Source organism: Delphinus delphis, chromosome 12 (genome assembly GCF_949987515.2).
Source record: "Delphinus delphis chromosome 12, mDelDel1.2, whole genome shotgun sequence".
NCBI classification, from domain to species: domain Eukaryota; kingdom Metazoa; phylum Chordata; class Mammalia; order Artiodactyla; family Delphinidae; genus Delphinus; species Delphinus delphis.
The window spans coordinates 38,719,369-38,738,398 of record NC_082694.2 but is presented as its reverse complement, the minus strand read 5'-3'; the positions used below and the strand labels follow the sequence as shown (position 1 = coordinate 38,738,398).

The following is a 19,030-nucleotide window of genomic DNA, read 5'->3' as shown; positions in this document are numbered from 1 at the left end:
CCTGGGAAGGAGGAATGGAGAGTTATTGTTCAACAGGTACAGAGTTTTTACTGGGGATGATGTCAAAGTTTTGGATACAGACAAATGATGGTTAAAAAAACACTGTGAATGTATTTAATGCCACTGAACTGTAAACTTACGAATGGTTAAAATGCTAAATTACTGGTTAATTATGTTGTATATATTTGTACCACAATAAAAAATTTTTAAATAAAGGAAAAAATATATGTTAAAGGCCATCAACCAAAAACTCAAAACAAGTTAAAAAGAAAAACCCTCATGGGATTTATGAACACCTGAACATGAGAGAAATATTCTACCAACAAAAAATGATAGGATATTATCTTTGTAAAATATTAAAAATAAAAGTTGTTTGTTCAGAAAACGACTACTCTTCATGTATACTACACAGTTCTGATGGAAACCAAAAGAGTGGCTCTAGTAATATGACATTCAATCAAATTCTTCAAGTACAAAGAAATCAGACATCTCAAGTGTGTAGAAACCCAGAACAAAATATCCATAAATTTCTCTTCAGAGACCGGGGGTGTAGATAATTGAGAGGACAGGACTGCCAGTTGACCTTTGAACTAAAACTGGGGAAGCAGCGGCTCCTCACTACCCTCCATCATTAGAATATATGTTCGGCCTGCCTGCCATTCCCAAAGTGGGAGCTACTCCCAGGACATAACCTTGAGAGAGAGTAAGGGGTTGAGACCATCTGGATAGTATTTATGCCTAAACCCAATTAAGGTCTCTCTTATAAACTTGTAAGATTTGACAGGTGAGTGCAGAGATCTACTCATTTTGCAGCCACTGAAGACAAGCCTCATAAGTTAAGTTCCCTTGCTTATTAAACCTGCCACCTACCAATCTGGAGTGATCTCTCTGCCTCTTTCTTCAGTTTCTCCCTGACCTCTGTATACAGGGCCAGTTTATAAACCAACAAGGGAAAACAAAAGTCTACTCTGTGAATTATACGAGAATAAACACAAATTAACCCTGGAATAAGGAAAAAGGAATGAGAAAAACAGAAATGAAGGAAAAGAATATGTGGTAAATCATATAGCTAAATACAAAATTAATATTAAACAACTGTGGAAATTATAATTTATAGTATAGAACTTAAAAGTTACATAATTTGATAAAAATAAAAATAACATAATAAAAACTGCAAGTGGAAAATGAGGAGAGAAAAATGATGAGAATTTCCTCATCTTCCACAGAGGAAAATCAATCGTTACTGTATTTTAGAATGAAAAGAAACACACCCACAAAGAAAATGAGCATCAATAATAGGTATGAGGGACTTCCCTGGGGTACAATGGTTAAGACTCCGTGCTCCCAATGCAGGGGACACAGGTTCAATCCCCGGTCAAGGAACTAAGATCCGTATGCCGCAGAGTGCAGCCAAAAAAAAAATTACTATTAATAATAATAGATACGAGATTTCAACAAATTTCTGAATGACTGAAATGAATGGGAATACATTTTTAAATGTACAGGTAGAGAAAGCTGTAGCTCAGAATAATTTGTCAGTGAGCTGCAGAGGAGATAGGTCTATCTTCCCACTGTAACTGGGAAAATTTCTGAACTCATCTGAGTACCAGATCTGATGGACAGCAGGAGTGAGACATGAACATGAAATCCTCTGTTTTCTCATTCCTTCCTCTGTTTCCCATTCCCAGGAGTCCATCTGAGAGCTGTAATGGAAAAATATTTCACAACACCCAAGAACATCTAGGCCACTTACCAGTCGTCTTCCTTAAGTATGGACAGCAAAGGCATATGAAAAGACCCAACAACATAAAAGAAAGAATACAGTACAGACAAGAGGTTTGAATATGTAATACAAGAAGGAATCATCATTCATATTAACAGCTCCTAAAAAAGCAGGAATGAATAGAATTCAAATCATAAGATGTAACATAGAGGCAGATACTGCAGTGGCCAGATTATAATTCAAGTACAATCATAACTTCACATGCTAACAGTATGCAATGTCTCATAAATCAGTAATCTAGGGCTTCCCTGGTGGCGCAGTGGTTGAGAGAGTCCGCCTGCCGATGCAGGGGACACAGGTTCGTGCCCCGGTCCGGGAAGATCCCACGTGCCGCAGAGCGGCTAGGCCCATGAGCCATGGCCGCTGAGCCTGCGCGCCCAGAGCCTGTGCTCCGCAACGGGAGGGGCCACAACAGTGAGAGGCCCGCGTACCGCGAAAACAAACAAACAAACAAAAAAAACAGTAATCTAAATGTGTGTACAAATATACATGCAGAAGCTAATAACCAAGAGAGTGTATATCAGCATTTCTAAAATTAGTCATCACATAAACCCTTTGAGAATCTGATGAAAATTATGAACTACTTCCCCTCAAAATATACATAATGCACATTTGAATCAGATGATATTTAAGTTCCTTCTAAATCCTAGGGAATTTTACTTCTGTCATTGAGACATGAAAATCTATTCCCAAAAAGCTATTAGCTGCATTTTAAGATAAGATTATTATCTCAGGAAGTTACATAAATTTATGTGTAAGTTCTTCAAATATGGAAAGCATTTAACAATAAATTCCAATACAGTGGAAAGATTCTGAAGTTTATTTATTTGATGTCCTATGACTAAAAGATTTTATGGTGAGAGGGTATGAAGAGGGAGATGTAGAGAGGTAACTCAGTCAAACCAGAATAATAAGTAACTTTAAACGGCAGAGAAAGTCATTTAAATGTCTAAATGTTTACTGTTTACTTTATACACTAGTTTTTATATGTACTGAAAAATTAATAAATACATGTAAAATTTTCAGTCTACATAAACATAGACAATAAAAGTCTCCATCTACTTCAGGTCACTTCCCCAAAAGCAAACCTGTGAAATTTTCTTGTCTGATTTTCCAAAATAGTTCCAGACAGTCACAAGTACAAAGAGTACATATACGTGTATGTACATCCCCTTTTTATAACTGTTTTAATACGCAGTGAAAGAATACACTGTGTACTTGCTGTCTTCTCTTAATAAAATAACTACTGTTTTAGATAAAATAATAAATATTTAATAGTGTTTAATAAAAATATTTCTTGGAGGTTGTTCCACATAAGCATAATACAGCAACTTCAGTCCTTCTCTTGGCCACAGAACATTCTATTAAACAGATTTCCCAAAACTTATTTAACTAGCCCTACAGTGACAGACATTCGTGATCTGCTAGTGTAGTTAATGTTGTATCAAACATCTTCATGTACATGTATCTAGAGGATAAATTACCAGAAAGAGAACTGCTATACTGTTCTCCTAAAGCTATACCACACTCTGGTCAATACAGTGTATTGTTAAACATAATGAGAATTACCCAATATATAAAAATGCTATTATGTTAGCTGAACTTACATTTAATTATAATCAAAGATAAGCATTTTTCAAATATTTATAAACCACTTGTTTTTTCCCAATCAATTTCCCGTTTATCACCTTTGTCTTTTTTCTCCTTGGATTCCAATGTAAGAGTTGTGATACAAACAATGAAAAAACCAGCAGCCAATCCAATTATTACTGGGTGAAGTGTGTGTACCAAGTGAGCAAAGTGACCTCAAAAACTTACTCCAGAGGGAAGGGAAAAAAAACTCACGCAAGACTCTGTATGAAACCAACCAACCCTGGACACTTGGAAGCCAGTTACAGTTGGTGCTCAAATAAAAAGAACTCAAAATGTAAAAATTCCTGATAATTCTACATCTGTGGTATATTCAAAAGTAAAGCAGTAACAAAACACAGAAACACGCAAATAAAATGACCTTTAAAATATACTTATTTAATCTTGTTAAACTAACTTTTATAGATATTTTAAGTTGTTTCAGACTGTATCACAGATTATGCCCGAATTTTTAAATCATTTCCTTATTAGGTTACTTGAAACTCTTGCTAGGGTAAAACACTAAAAGTTTTAATACACCGTATTATTAATTATAAATTTGATGAATTTCACCTTCAATAAACAGTGCTTCACTATTCTTAGTTATTTATTCTATATTACTTACCATATCACTGTTCTCATATTTTGCTTGCCTTGCTATGAACAAAATAAAATTTAAAAATCTACTAAAAAGAACATTTTCTGAAAGTTATGAAAGAGAACTTCCTAAGTATTTTAGGATTACTCTGAAATATGAACTGCTTCATTAATGTGTTAAAATGATAATGATGTATAAATAGACAATATTAAATATGAGAATTTTAAAAAACTATATTGAAAAATTACCACAACCAATATTAGGTTTCAAGGCACACAATTATTAAAAATCAAAAATTTGAAAATGCTTAAGTATATAAAAAGTATATATGCAATGATCATTAAGTATAAGGAAGAAATAAAGTATAATGGACGAAAGCAAGTAATATAAGGGGAGAAATGGCTATTTTAATAGCAATAATAAATAAAATTAAAATCCTAAAAAAAAAAATCCTTAAGAATAAGCTTAACATGAAATAAAATCTATACACAAATAACTCTGAAATGCTGAATGAAACAAAATAAAACAAATGGCATATCGTGTTTTGGATAGGAAGACAACTTCACCTCTCAAAATAATCATTATAACAGTAAAAACAACAATATTTTTAAAGAAGAATCAATGCTAAAATTCACATGGACAAATAAGAGACATAAAGATTCTTTTAAAAAAATATAAGGAGAAACAATCAGCCTTGCCAGATAATAAGAAATATTACATAGACACAAGGGAGAAAAAGAAAATACATTAGTATAAAACCAAGGACTAGCAAATGTCTTCTTGATGGCCCAGACAATAAATATTTTAAGATTACAGGTGATATGGTCTCTGTTACAAATATTGCACTCTGCCACTGCAGTGTGGAAGCAGCCACAGACAAAAATATGAAAAAGAATAGGCAAGGCTAAGTTGCAAGAAAACCATTTACAAAATCAAGTGGCCAGCCCACAGGTCATAAGTTTACCAATCTCTGATATATAGATCATGACTAGATATACCAATAGGTCAGTCTACAAAGTCCAGAAATTGACCCAGTCAAGATAAAACTGGTATCTCAAATCAGTGAGGAGAAGAAGAATTACTGAACAAATGGAATGGGGACAACTATATAACCAAAAAACGGGGGGAAAATGTTGGATACGTACATGACCCTTTGAACCATGATAAATTCCTATTGGATCGAAGATTAAAATATAAAATTGAAACAAAATGTACAGAAAAGAACTAAAGAGGAATTTTCTTGTAATCTTGAAATGCATTTCAAACCATAACACAAAAGCCACAGGCCATGAAAAATTCAACCACAAGTGTGAAACCACAAACTTGAAACTCAACTGCAAAAACCACCTTAACTAAAACAGCAAGAAGACATCAAAGCAGAATGTAGGCATAACTCATAACACAAACAAAAGTCTGATTTCACTGATATATAAAGATCTCCTACAAAAAAGAAACTAAGTAAAGCAACTGATAAATGACAAAGAATATAAACATCACCAGAAAAGGAAACAAAAAGGGTTGTTAAGCACAAGATTTCAACCTGATTCATACAAAAGAAATCCGAATTTAAAACATCAATGAAAACACTTTTCACCCATCAGTTTAGCAAATAAAAAGAAGTTTAAGAACATGATTTTAAAAAAGAAGAAAAAAAAAAGATCTAGCAGCCTATTCACTTCTCTGCAGGACTCTCCGCTTCAGCTGGCTCTGGTCCCCTTCCACAAGCTGTGTGGCTGACAGAGTCTTGGTGCTCCAGCCTGATGTCAGGTCTCAGCCTCTGAGATGGGAGAGACAAGTTCAGGACACTGGACCACCAGAGACCCCCCCAGCCCTATGTAATATCAATCAGCAAGAGCTCTCCCAGAGATCTCCATCTCAATGCTAAAACCCAGCTCCATCCAATGGCCAGCAAGCTCCAGTGCTTGATGCACCATGCCAAACAACTAGCAAGACAGGAACACAACCCCACCCATTAGCAGAGAGGCTGCCTAAAATCATACTAAGTTCACAGACAACCCAAAACACACCAACGGATGCGGTCCTGCCCACCAGAAAGACAAGATCCAGCCCCACCACCAGAACACAGGCACCAGTCCCCTCCACCAGAAAGCCTACACAACCCACTGAACCAACCTCACCCACTGGGGGCAGACACCAAAAACAACAGGAACTACGAACCTGCAGCCTCTGAAAAGGAGACCTCAAACACAGTAAGATAAGCAAAATGAGAAGACAGAGAAATATGCAGCAGATGAAGGAGCAAGGTAAAAACCCACCAGACCAAACATATGAAGAGGAAACAGGCAGTCTACCTGAAAAAGAATTCAGAGTAATGACAGTAAAGATGATCCAAAATCTCAGAAATACAATGGAGAAAATACAAGAAACGTTTAACAAGGAGCCAGAAGAACTAAAGAGCAAACAAACAATGAGGAACAACACAGTATATTAAATTAAAAATTCTCTAGAAGGAATCAATAGCAGAATAACTGAGGCAGAAGAACAGATAGTGACCTGGAAGATAAAACAGTGGAAATAACTACTGCAGAGCAGAATAAAAAAGAATGAGAAGAACTGAGGACAGTCTCAGAGACCTTTAGGACAACATTAAACGCACCAACATTCAAATTATAGGGGTGTCAGAAGAAGAGGAAAAGAAAGGGTCTGAGAAAATATTTGAAGAGATTTTAGTTGAAAACTTCCCTAACCTAGGAAAGCAAATAGTCAATCAAGTCCAGGAAGGAGAGTCCCATACAGGATAAATCCAAGGAGAAACACGCCAAGATACATATTAATCAAACTATCAAAACTTAAATACAAAGTAAAAATATTAAAAGCAGCGAGGGAAAAGCAACAAATAACATACAAGGGAATCCCCATAAGGCTAACAGCTGATCTATCAGCAGAAACTCTGCAAGCTAGAAGGGAGTGGCAGGACATATTTAAAGTGATGAAAGGGAAAAACCTACAACCAAGATTACTCTACCCAGCAAGGATATCATTCAGATTTGGTGGAGAAATTAAAACCTTTACAGACAAGTGAAAGTTAAGAGAACTCAGCACCACCAAACCAGCTTTACAACAGATGCTAAACTTCTCTAGGCAGGAAACACAAGAGAAGGAAAAGACCTACAATAACGAACCCAAAACAATTAAGAAAAGGGGAATAGGAACATACATATTGATAATTACCTTAAATGTAAATAGATTAAATGCTTCAACCAAAAGACATAGACTGGCTGAATGGATACAAAAACAAGACCCATATATATGCTGTCTACAAGAGAGCCACTTCAGACCTAGGGACACATACAGACTGAAACTGAGGGGATGGAAAAAGATATTCCGTGCAAATGGAAATCACAAGAAAGTTGGAGCAGCAATTCTCATATCAGACAAAATTGACTTTAAAGATTATTACAAGAGACAAAGAAGGACACTACATAGTGATCAAGGGATCAATCCAAGAAGATATAACAATTGTAAATATTTATGCACCCAACATAGGAGCACCTCAATACATAACGCAAATGCTAACAGCCATAAAACGGGAAATTGACAGTAACACAATCATAGTAGGGGATTTTAGCACCCCACTTTCACCAAACAGATCATCCAAAATGAAAATAAATAAGGAAACACAAGCTTTAAATGACACATTTAACAAGATGGACTTAATTGATATTAACAGGACATTCCATCCAAAAACAACAGAATGTACTTTCTTCTCAAGTGCTCATGGAACATTCTCCAGGATAGATCATATCTCTTCGGTCACAAATCAAGCCTTGGTAAATTTAAGAAAACTGAAATCATATCAAGTATCTTTTCCAACCACAAAGCTATGAGACTAGATATCAATTACAGGAAAAAACTATGAAAAATACAAACACATGGAGGCTAACCAATACACTCCTAAATAACCAAGAGATCACTGAAGAAATCTAAGATGAAATCAAAAAATACCTAGAAACAAATGACAGTGAAAGCAAGATGACCCAAAACCTATGGGATGCAGCAAAAGCAGTTCTAAGAGGGAAGTTTATAGCAATACAATCCTCAAGAAACAAGAAACAACTCAAATAAACAATCTAACCTTACACCTAATGCAATCAGAGAAAGAAGAACAAAAAAAAACCAAAGTTAGCAGAAGGAAAGAAATCAGAAATATCAGATCAGAAATAAATGAAAAAGAAATGAAGGAAACAATAACAAAGATGAATAAAACCAAAAGCTGGTTCTTTGAGAAGATAAACAAAATTGATAAACCATTAGCCAGAATCATCAAGAAAAAAAGGGAGAAGATTCAAATCAACAGAATTAGAAATGAAAAAGAAGTAACAACTGACACTGCAGAAATACAAAGGATCATGAGAGATTTCTACAAGCAACTATATGCCAATAAAATGGACAACCTGGAAGAAATGGACAAATTCTTAGAAATGAATCACCTTCTGAGACTGAACAAGGAAGAAATCGAAAATATTAAACAGACCAATCACAAGCACTGAAATTGAAACTGTGAATAAAAATCTTCCTACAACAAAAAGCCCTGGACCAGACAGCTTCACAGGTGAATTCTATCAAACGTTAAGAGAAGAGCTAACACCCTGATACCAAAACCAGACAAAGATGTCACAAAAAAAGAAAACTACAGGCCACTATCACTGATGAACATAGATGCAAAAATCCTCAACAAACTACTAGCAAACAGAGTCCAACAGCACATTAAAAGGATCATACACCATGATCAAAAGGTGTTTATCCCAGGAATTCAAGGATTCTTCAAAGTACGCAAATCAATCAATGTGATGCACCATATTAACAAATTGAAGGATAAAAACCATACGATAATCTCAACAGATGAAGAAAAAACTTTCAACAAAATTCACTCATTTATGATAAAAACTCTCCAGAGAGTAGGCATAGAGGGAACCTACCTCAACATAATAAAGGCCATATATTCCAAACCCACAGCCAACATTGTTCTCAATGGTGAAAAACTGAAACCGTTTCCTCTAAGATCAGGAACAAGACAAAGTTGCCCACTCTCACCACTATTATTCAACATAGTTTTGGAAGTTTTAGCCATGGCAATCAGAGAAGAAATAAAAGGAATCCAAATTGGAAAAGAAGAAGTAAAACTCACTGTTTGCAGATGACATGATACTATACACAGAGAGTCCTAAAGATGCTCCCAGAAAACTACTAGAGCTAAGCAATGAATTTGGTAAAGTAGCAGAATACAGAATTAATGTGCAGCAATCTCTTGCATTCCTATACACTAATGATGAAAAATCTGAAAGAGAAATTAAGGAAACACTCCCATTTACCACTGCAACAAAAAGAATAAAATACCTTGGAATAAACCTACCTAAGGAGACAAAAGACCTGTATGCAGAAAACCATAAGACACTGATGAAAGAAATTAAAGATGATACAAACAGATGGAGAGATATACCATGTTCTTGGATTGGAAGAATCAACATTGTGAAAATGACTATACTACCCAAAGCAATCTACAGATTCAATGCAATCCCTATCATACTACCAATGGTATCTTTCACAGAACTACAACAAAAAATTTCGCAATTTGTATGGAAACACAAAAGACCTCCAATAGCCAAAGCAATCTTAAAAAAAACAGGGGCTTCCCTGGTGGCGCAGTGGTTGAGAGTCCGCCTGCCGATGCAGGGGACACGGGTTCGTGCCCAGGTCCGGGAAGATCCCACATGCCGCGGAGCAGCTGGGCCCATGAGTCATGGCCGCTGAGCCTGCGCGCCTGGAGCCTGTGCTCCGCAACGGGAGAGGCCACAACAGTGAGAGGCCTGCGTACCGCAAAAAAAAAAAAGAAAAAGAAAAACAGAGCTAGAGGAATCAGGCTCCCTGACTTCAGACTTTAAGACTTTGTAGTTATACTACAAAGCTACAGTAATCAAGACAGTATGGTACTGGCACAAAAAGAGAAATAAAGATCAATGGAACAGGATAGAAAGCCCAGAGATAAACCCATGCACGTATGATAACATATGTGCATGTTATGTGCATGTTATGATATGATAATCTCTCAAAGATAACCTTATCTTTGTTAAAGGAGGCAATAATATACAATGGAGAAAAGACAGCCTCTTCAGTAAGTGGTGGTGGGAAAACTGGGCAGCTACATGTAAAAGAATGAAATTAGAACACTCCCTAACACCATATACAAAATTAAACTCCAAATGGATTAAAGACCTTAATGTAAGGCCAGACACTATCAAACTCCTAGAGGAAAACATAGGCAGAATACTCTATGACATAAATCACAGCAAGATCTTTTTTGACCCACCTCCTAGAAAAAGGGAAATAAAAACAAAAATAAACAAATGGGACGTAATGAAACTTAAAAGCTTTTGCACAGCAAAGGAAAACATAAACAAGACTAAAGGACAACCCTCAAATGGGAGAAAGTATTTGCAAACGAAGCAACTGACAAAGGATTAATCTCCAAAATATATAAACAGTTCATGCAGCTTAATATCAAAAAAACAAACAACCCAATCCAAAAATGGGCAGAAGACCTAAACAGACATTTCTCCAAAGAAGATATACAGATTGCCAACAAACACATGAAAGGATGCTCAACATCATTAATCATTAGAGAAATGCAAATCAAAACTACAATGAGGTTATCACCTCACACCGGTCAGAATGGCCACCATCAGAAAATCTACAAACAATAATGCTGGAGAGGGTGTGGAGAAAAGGGAACCCTCTTCCACTGTTGGTGGGAATGTAAATTGATATAGCCACTATGGAGAACAGTATAGCCGCTATGGAGAACAGTATGGCGATTCCTTAAAAAACTAAAAATAGAACTACCATATGACCCAGCAATCCCACTACTGGGCATATACCCTGAGAAAACCATAATTCAAAAAGAGTCATGTACCACAATGCTCACTGCAGCTCTATTTACAATAGCCAGGACATGGAAGCAACCTAAGTGTCCATCAACAGATGAATGGATAAAGATGTGGCACATATATACAATGGAATATTACACTCAGCCTTAAAAAGAAACAAAATTGAGTTATTTGTAGAGAGGTGGATGGTCCTCGAGTGTCTCATACAGAGTGAAGTAAGAAGGAGAAAAACAAGTACCACATGCTAACACATATATATGGAATCTGTAAAAAAAGTTTCTCACGAACCTAGGGGCAGGACAGGAATAAAGACGCAGACATAGAGAATGGACTTGAGAACACGGGGAGGGGATAAGGATAAGCTGGGACGAAGTTAGACAGCACTGACATATATACACTACCAAATATAAAATAGCTAGCGGGAAGCAGCTGCATCGCACAGGGAGATCAGCTCGGTGCTTTGTGACCACCTAGAGGGATGGGATAGGGAGGGTGGGAGAGAGACACGAGAGGAAGGGGATATGGGGATATATATATACATATAGCTGATTCACTTTGTTATTCAGCATAAACTAACACAACGTTGTAAAGCAATTATACTCCAATAAAGATGTTAAAAAAAATTATTGAGGAGAATAAGGTGAAAGTGGCACTATCACACCATTAGCTACCACAAGTAAACCACACTTACTTTAACCTGACAATACTACTTATAAGTAGGAATGTATCCTATGTAATAGTTTTGCATATGGATTAGCTGACTACTATAAGTTACTTATTGTAGCATTGTTTATAATAAAAAAGATTGGAAAAAATAGTGCCTATGAACAGGAACTGGTTAAATAAATTATGGTTCATGCATATAATGAAACACTATACAGTCCTAAAAAAGAAAAAATGTGTTTTATATATTGACATGGAATAATAATCTCCAGGACAAACTGTTAGTGAAAAAAAGCCAAATCCGTTTAGTATGATACATCTGTGGAAAAGAGGACAGGGAAGAGAAATGTTTACAATTGGCAATTTATATAGAAAATCTATGATGCACCTGAGAGGTTAGGAACTGCATGCATGGGAGACATAGGCAGAAGGGGGAAAATGTATAGCATATCCTTTTATATCTACTTTTTGAAATTTGAACTATATGGATATGTGCCTATTCAAAAAATTAAATTAAAGAAGAAAATAGTATAATAGAAAAAAAACATATGAATACAATGTTCAGGACAGAAGCATTGATTGTATAAATTAATAGGAAACTATCTCTTAATAAACCAAGAACCTCTAACAGACTGACTCTCATTTCCTTCGATTGTACCAGTAGTACAGTAAGATAAGACATGGACTCTGAAGCCAGATTTCTTAGATTTGATCCCCAACTTTTCCCATGGCATGGTTTCTTTAGCGACAAATGAGGATAATAATAGAACGTACCTTATAGGGGAGTAAAGAACTTAGAACGGAACAAATAATAAAGAAGCACTTATGTTAAGCTGTTGATATTACCTGTGCTGCAGCCCAAATGCAGTCAATATGCTGAGTACTCAGTCGCCCTTCTGCTGCCAAAAAATTCAAAATCACTTGGCACTGTTTGATAATCTGGAAAAGAAAAACTTATTACAGTTAATTTTTAAAAGCATTCTTCTCTCTTAATAGAGCAGATAAGTCACATATTAGTCCACAAACCTCAATATGTAAATTTGGTCCAAATATATGCTCTACCACATTGTTGCTTATAAGCCAGTCTGCAAGTTCTTTTGCAATGGACCTAAAGTCAAATAATAAAAATAGTTAATACATTTAAGAAAATATTAGTATCAATCTTTCCCATGTCTAAAAGCAGACTCAGGTGAAAATCTAAAACTGTTCACATACCAATTATAAAGAAGTGATTATATACAATTAACTGTTAATAGTACTATGAAGAATAACTGAAGCAGAAATACAAGAAATGATAATACTACCTGAATTTATAAACAAGCAAAAAAAAATCTGAAAAGTTAGGATAACTAACACCAGGTACACAGGTGAGAATACCAAGGGTAACACCTAAAAACTGATGTATTTTCTTACTCAAAGACCTTGCCTTCCCATTTTTAATTTCCATAGTAGGCACTGAGGCATTCAGGGAAGGGTTCCCCGTATGTCCTCTATGGTAAGATAACATCAGAAAAGTAGGTTACCAAAAGGGTGGGGGAAGAAAAAAAGAAGAATCTCCAACTCAAATGGCAAGTCTCCTTCCTGCCTGATATTAACGAAGGTTCTGCTAATGTGATCCCTAAAGTTATCAACTGACTGTTCAGAACACTTGGTTACACTTAGGAACAACTCATCTTTCATTTCAAAAAGTAAACTTTTTATTTTTGAACAGTTTTAGATTATCCTTCATTTTGTAAAAAGAGCTATCAATTCTTTTAGAGTAATGAATCACTGGCACAGAAAATTAAATTATTATGTTACCAATAAGGTAATGTAAGTTTATCAGTTAATTTGTCTTTTACAGCTTTGAGATATGTATGAAATATAGTAAACTAAACATATTTAAAGTATATAGAGTTCAATGAATTTAAACTTAAATATACATCTATGAATCCATCAGCACTGCCAAGATAACAAACACATCAACCCAAAAAGTTTCTTTAAAAAAAAAAAAAAAGTTTCTTTATGCCCCTTTTTAATCCCTCTTTTTCTCAGCTCCCACAACCCACTGCCCAGACAACCCATGATGTGCTTTCTGTTATTACATAATTTTCATTTTCTAGAACTTCATATAAAAAAAGATACAGGATGTACTGTTTTATAAAATTTAGATTCTTTCACTCAGCATTAAGATTTATCCATTTTCTTTCATTTGTCATTAGTCCATTGGTTCATTCCAGGTTTGAGCAATTATGAATAAAGCTGCTATAATCACCCGTGTGCAGGTTTTTGTGTGGACATGTTTTCAACTCCTTTGGATAAATGCCAGGGAACATGACTGCTGGATCATATGGGAAGAGTACGCTGAGTTTTTTAAGAAACTATGAAACTGTCTTCCGAAGTGGCTGTACCTTCTTGCATTCCCACCAGCGGTGAATGAGAATTCCTGTTGCTCCACATCCTTGTCAGCATTTGGTGTTATCAGTGTTCTGGATTTTGACCATTCCAATAGGCATGTAATGCAATCTCATCGTTGTTTTGATTTGCATTTCCCTGATGAAAGAGGAGCATCTTTGCATGTGCTCATTTGCCATCTGTATGTCTTCTTTGGTGGAGTGTCTGCTAAAGTCAGTGTATTTTTTAATCAGATTGTTCATTTTCTTACTGTTAAATTTTTAAGAGTTCTGTGTATATTTTGGATAACAGTCCTTTAACAGATGTGTCTTTTACAAGTATTTTCCCCTGTCTACGGCTGTCTTCTCATTCTCTTGACATTGTCTTTCGCAGAGCAGAAGTTTTTATTTTTAAAGAAGTCCAGCTTACCAATTCATGGATCATGGTGTTGAACTCAAAAGGTTACCACCATACCCAAGGTCATCTAGATTTTTTCCTATGTTATCTTTTAGGAGCGTTATAGTTTTACATTCTATGTTTATGTGTGTGGTCCATTTTGAATTAATTTTTGTGAAGGGTGTGAGATGTGTCTAGATTTTTTTTCCCATGTGGTTGTCCAATTGTTTCAGCACCATTTGTTGAAAACCCTATCTCTGCTGCTTTGTACTACTGTCTTTGCTCCTTTGTTAAATATCAGCTGACGATATTTATATGGGCCTATTTCTGAGCACTGTATTCTGTTCCACTGACCTATTTGTCTGTTCTTTCACCAATACTGCACTGTCTTGATCACTGTAATTTTACAGTAACTCTTGAAGGTGGGTAATGTTGGTCCTCCAACTTTGTTGTTTCCTTTCAAAACTGTGTTGGCTATTCTGGGTCTTTTGCCTCTCTATTTAAACAAATGTTAGAATCAGTTTGTCGAGATCCACAAAATAACTTACTTTGATTTTGATTGAGACTGCAATGAATCTATAGATCAAGTTGGAAAGGACTGATACCTTTACAATTTTAAGTCTTCCTATCCATAGACATGGAATATCTCTCCATTTATTTAGCTCATCTTTGCTATCTTTCATCAGAGTTTTGTTATTTTCCTCATATAGACCTTTTCATATTGTTAGATTTATACCTAAGTATTTCATTTTTTGTGGTGTTAATGTAAATGGTATTGTATTTTAAATTTCAAATTCTATTTGTTCACTGCTGATATATACGAAATTTTTTTTTTTTTTTTTTTGTGGTACGCGGGTCTCTCACTGTTGTGGCCTCTCCCGTTGCGGAGCACAGGCTCCAGACGCACAGTCCCCGGACGCACAGGCTCAGTGGCCATGGCTCACAGGCCTAGTCGCTCTGTGGCATGTGGGATCTTCCCAGACCGGGGCACGAACCCGTGTCCCCTGCATTGGCAGGCGGACTCTCAACCACTGCGCCACCAGGGAAGCCCGTGACTGACTTTCGATTACTAACTTTGTATCCTGCAATCCTGCTATAAATGCTCATTAGTTCCATGAGACTGTCAATTCTTTCAGATTTTCTACATAGATGATCAGGTCATCTGTGATCAAAGACAGTTTTACTTCTGCCTTCCTAGTCTATACACCTTTTATTTCCTTTTCTTCTCTTGTTGCATCAGGTAGGATTTTCCAGTACAATGCTGAAAAGCAGTGGTGAGAGTGGACACCCTTTCCTTGTTCCTGACCTTAGTGAAACAGCTTTGACCTTCACATCATTAAGTATGATGTTAGCTGTAGGAGGTTTTGTAGATGTTCTTTAACATGTTGATGAAGTTCCTCTCTATGCCTAGTTTACTGAGAGGTTTTTTTTATCATGAATGATAAAATTTGACCTTGTCAAAATTTTGACTTTACATTAATTGATCTTGAAACGCTGAACCAGCCTTGAATACCTGAGCTAAATCTCACTTGGTTGTGGTGTATAATTCTTTTTATACCTTGCTGGATTCGATTTGCTAATATTTTATGAGGATTTTTATATGTATGTTCATGGGAAGTACTGGTCTGCCGTTTTCTTGTAATGCCTTTGTCTGGTTTTGGTATTAGGGTAATGCTGGTAAGGCTTCCCTCTGCTATCTTCTGAAAAAGACTATAGAGAATTGGTATAATTCCTTCCTTAAATATTTGGTTAAATTTACCAATGAACCCATCTGGTCCTGGTACTTTGTGTTGGAAGGTCATTAACTGTTGATTCAATTTATTTAATTGAGACAGGCCCTTTCAGAGCAATTCTTTAAAAAAAATTTAAATGGCTACTACAGAAGAACAGCTAATGAAGAAAGTAGTGATATGTATATTGTGGGTAGAATAAAAACGGTTTCAAAATAGGATGAGCAGTGAAAAGACCCCAAGTTTTTTCAGTTATGTAAATTATACACAGAAAAACTGGAAGGACTGAACAATTTCTTTTCTTGTTTATCCATAGAAGAATCATATTTAATTTTAAAATTATTCTAAAGATTTTTAATAAGCTATGAATTAGATATATGACCTCAAAGGGTAAAACATTAAAATAAAACTAGTAGTGGTATATTTTACCTATTTCTGAGTAACCCAACAGAAGCTATGATCCATGAATCAACTCTATGATGTTTAACATACAAAAAGACAATTCAACAACTAAAAATAATTCTAAAAAATAAATCCCATTCTTTCAGTTTCTTGAAAAACACTGAAAGGAGACTCAGGGACTTTTGTAACAGCCAAGAACTGTAACTATAACTGAGCAAGCATAAAACTGGACAATGTTATCAGTAACAATCATTCAGGGCTCTGGAAACATATATATACTGGGACTCCCAGAAGGAGTAAGGAGAACGGAAAGAAAATTTGAAGAAACTATGGTCAAACATCCCAAATTTGATGAAAAATGTTCATCTACACAGCCAAGAATCACAACAAGCGCCAACTAAGATAAACACAAGGATATCAACACCCAGAGACATCAGAGTCAAACTCTTAAAAGCCAAAGAGCAACAGAAAAATCTTAAAAGCAACAAGAGAAAAAGAACTAAGCACATAGAAAGGAACCACAATAAGATTCGCAGCTGACTTATCAGAAACAAAGGAATAGAGCTATACTGAAGCACTGTTCCTATATTTTACCAGAATTGTGATTAATCTGAAGTAGACAGTATTAAATTAAAATGCATATTGTAACCCATACAGCAACCACTGGCAAAATAATTTTTAAAGTATAAAAAAATGGAATTAAAATGGTATACAGTACTCCCTCTGTATCCATGGGTTCTGCATCCATAGATGCAACCAACAGAGGATCAAAAATATTTCTTAAAAGAAATTCCAGAAAGTTCCAAAAGGCAAAACTTGAATTTGCCAAATGCTTGCAACTATTTACATAACACCTACATTGTATTAGGTATTGTAAGTAATCAAGAGATGATTTAAAGTATACAGGAGGATATGTACAGATTACATGCAAACACTACATGACTTTATATAAGGGAGTTGAGCATCTGAAGATTTTGGTATCCACAGGTGATCCTGGAACCAATCCCCCACATATACCAAGGGACAACTGTACTACCGTATACTGACATACTGCAAAATAAGGCAGTAAAGGAGAAACAGAAAAAAAAATTTTTTGAGGAAGACATACAAAAACCCAACAGCAAAACGGCAGGCATAAATCCAACTATATAATATTAAGAGTGACTGGATTAAATACTCCTATCAAAAGGGAGAGATGGTAGGAGTGGATTCTTTTTTCTTCTTCAATCCAACCAAATGCTACCTCCAAGAGACATACTTTAGATCCAAAAACAAACAGGTTGAAAATAAGAGGATGGAAAAAGATATACCATGAAAACAGTAAGCATCATAAAGCTGCAGTGGCTATACTAACATCAAACAAAATACACTAAACTAAAAATTGTTTTAAAGAGACAAAGAGGGATATTTTATAATGATGAAAGGATGAAATTATCAGGAACATAACAACTATAAACATATATATACCCAACAAAATGTCCTAAAATACACGAAGCAAAAACCAACAGAACTGAAGGGAGAAAAAGAAATATAGCCAATTCCTACTACTCTTGGCAGTTATATTCTATAACGTCACTGCACTGAATTAGCTAATACTGAACCCCTGAGTATTTTTTTAAATTATTGTCACCCACTGCTTTAATGGGTAAAAAGAACATGTCATTAGCATCAAGTGCTTCCTAGAGTGGGTTCTCTTTAAAAGAATGACTCAGTGCAATAATGTGACTAGCTGTTTGCCTTTGACTGGAAGAAGACAGAGGGTTTGATTAAATGCAAATCTTATATAGTAACTTTAGATACACAATTTGTTCTACAATCCGTTTGCAGAACTCCTTTAAAGAAAGATGTTTCACAAAACTAAGATTTGTTTTGAAGTTCCCACTTCAGTCAGAACAATGCAAGGGAGGCTCTTCCCTTTATGTAAAAATGCCATCACAGAGAGACCATCAACATCCTTCCCCCTACCCCATTCCCTCAGAAAAAAGAGACGTGGCTCTCATTTGCGTATTCCAATGATCTCTCAATGTTGCTTTCTTTTATTTGATCCTCTTTTTCTAAAAACTCTTTTTATAATTGAGGTACAACTGACATATAACATTATATTAGTTTCAAGTGTACAACATAATGATTCAATATTTATATATATTGCTAAATGATCACCACAGTAAGTCAACACCCATCATCATATATAGTTAGAAAAAAAATTCTTTCCCTTGTGATGAGGGCTTTTAAGATCTACTCTCCTAGCAACTTTCAAATATGCAATACTATATTATCAACTATAGCCACCATGCTATACATTACTATCCTCATGACATTTATTTCATAACTAGAAATTTGTACCTTTTGACATCCTTCACCTGTTTTGCCCTCCCCTGACCTCCACACCTCTGAAACTACCAATTTGTTCTCTGTGTCTATAAGCTTAGGGTTTTGGGGGTTTTTTTCTTTTTTTTTTTTAACATCTTTATTGGAATATAATTGCTTTACAATGTTGTGTTAGTTTCTGCTGTATAACAAAGTGAATCAGCTATATGCATACATATGTCGC

At 35.5% G+C, this 19,030-nt stretch overlaps 1 protein-coding gene across 5 annotated transcripts in view; it reads right to left on the bottom strand.

Annotated features, from left to right (window-relative positions):
- The window catches only part of USP34 (ubiquitin specific peptidase 34), a 231,082-nt gene that overhangs the window by 142,154 nt on the left and 69,898 nt on the right, over positions 1-19,030 (bottom strand). For all 5 annotated transcript variants that reach the window (XM_060026527.1, XM_060026530.1, XM_060026531.1 and 2 more), the window contains exons 9-10: positions 12,605-12,686; positions 12,425-12,517 (exon numbers count right to left, since the gene is read on the bottom strand). In XM_060026527.1, coding sequence (XP_059882510.1) covers positions 12,425-12,517; positions 12,605-12,686 — 175 coding nt within the window. The remainder of the gene's footprint in view (positions 1-12,424; positions 12,518-12,604; positions 12,687-19,030) is intronic.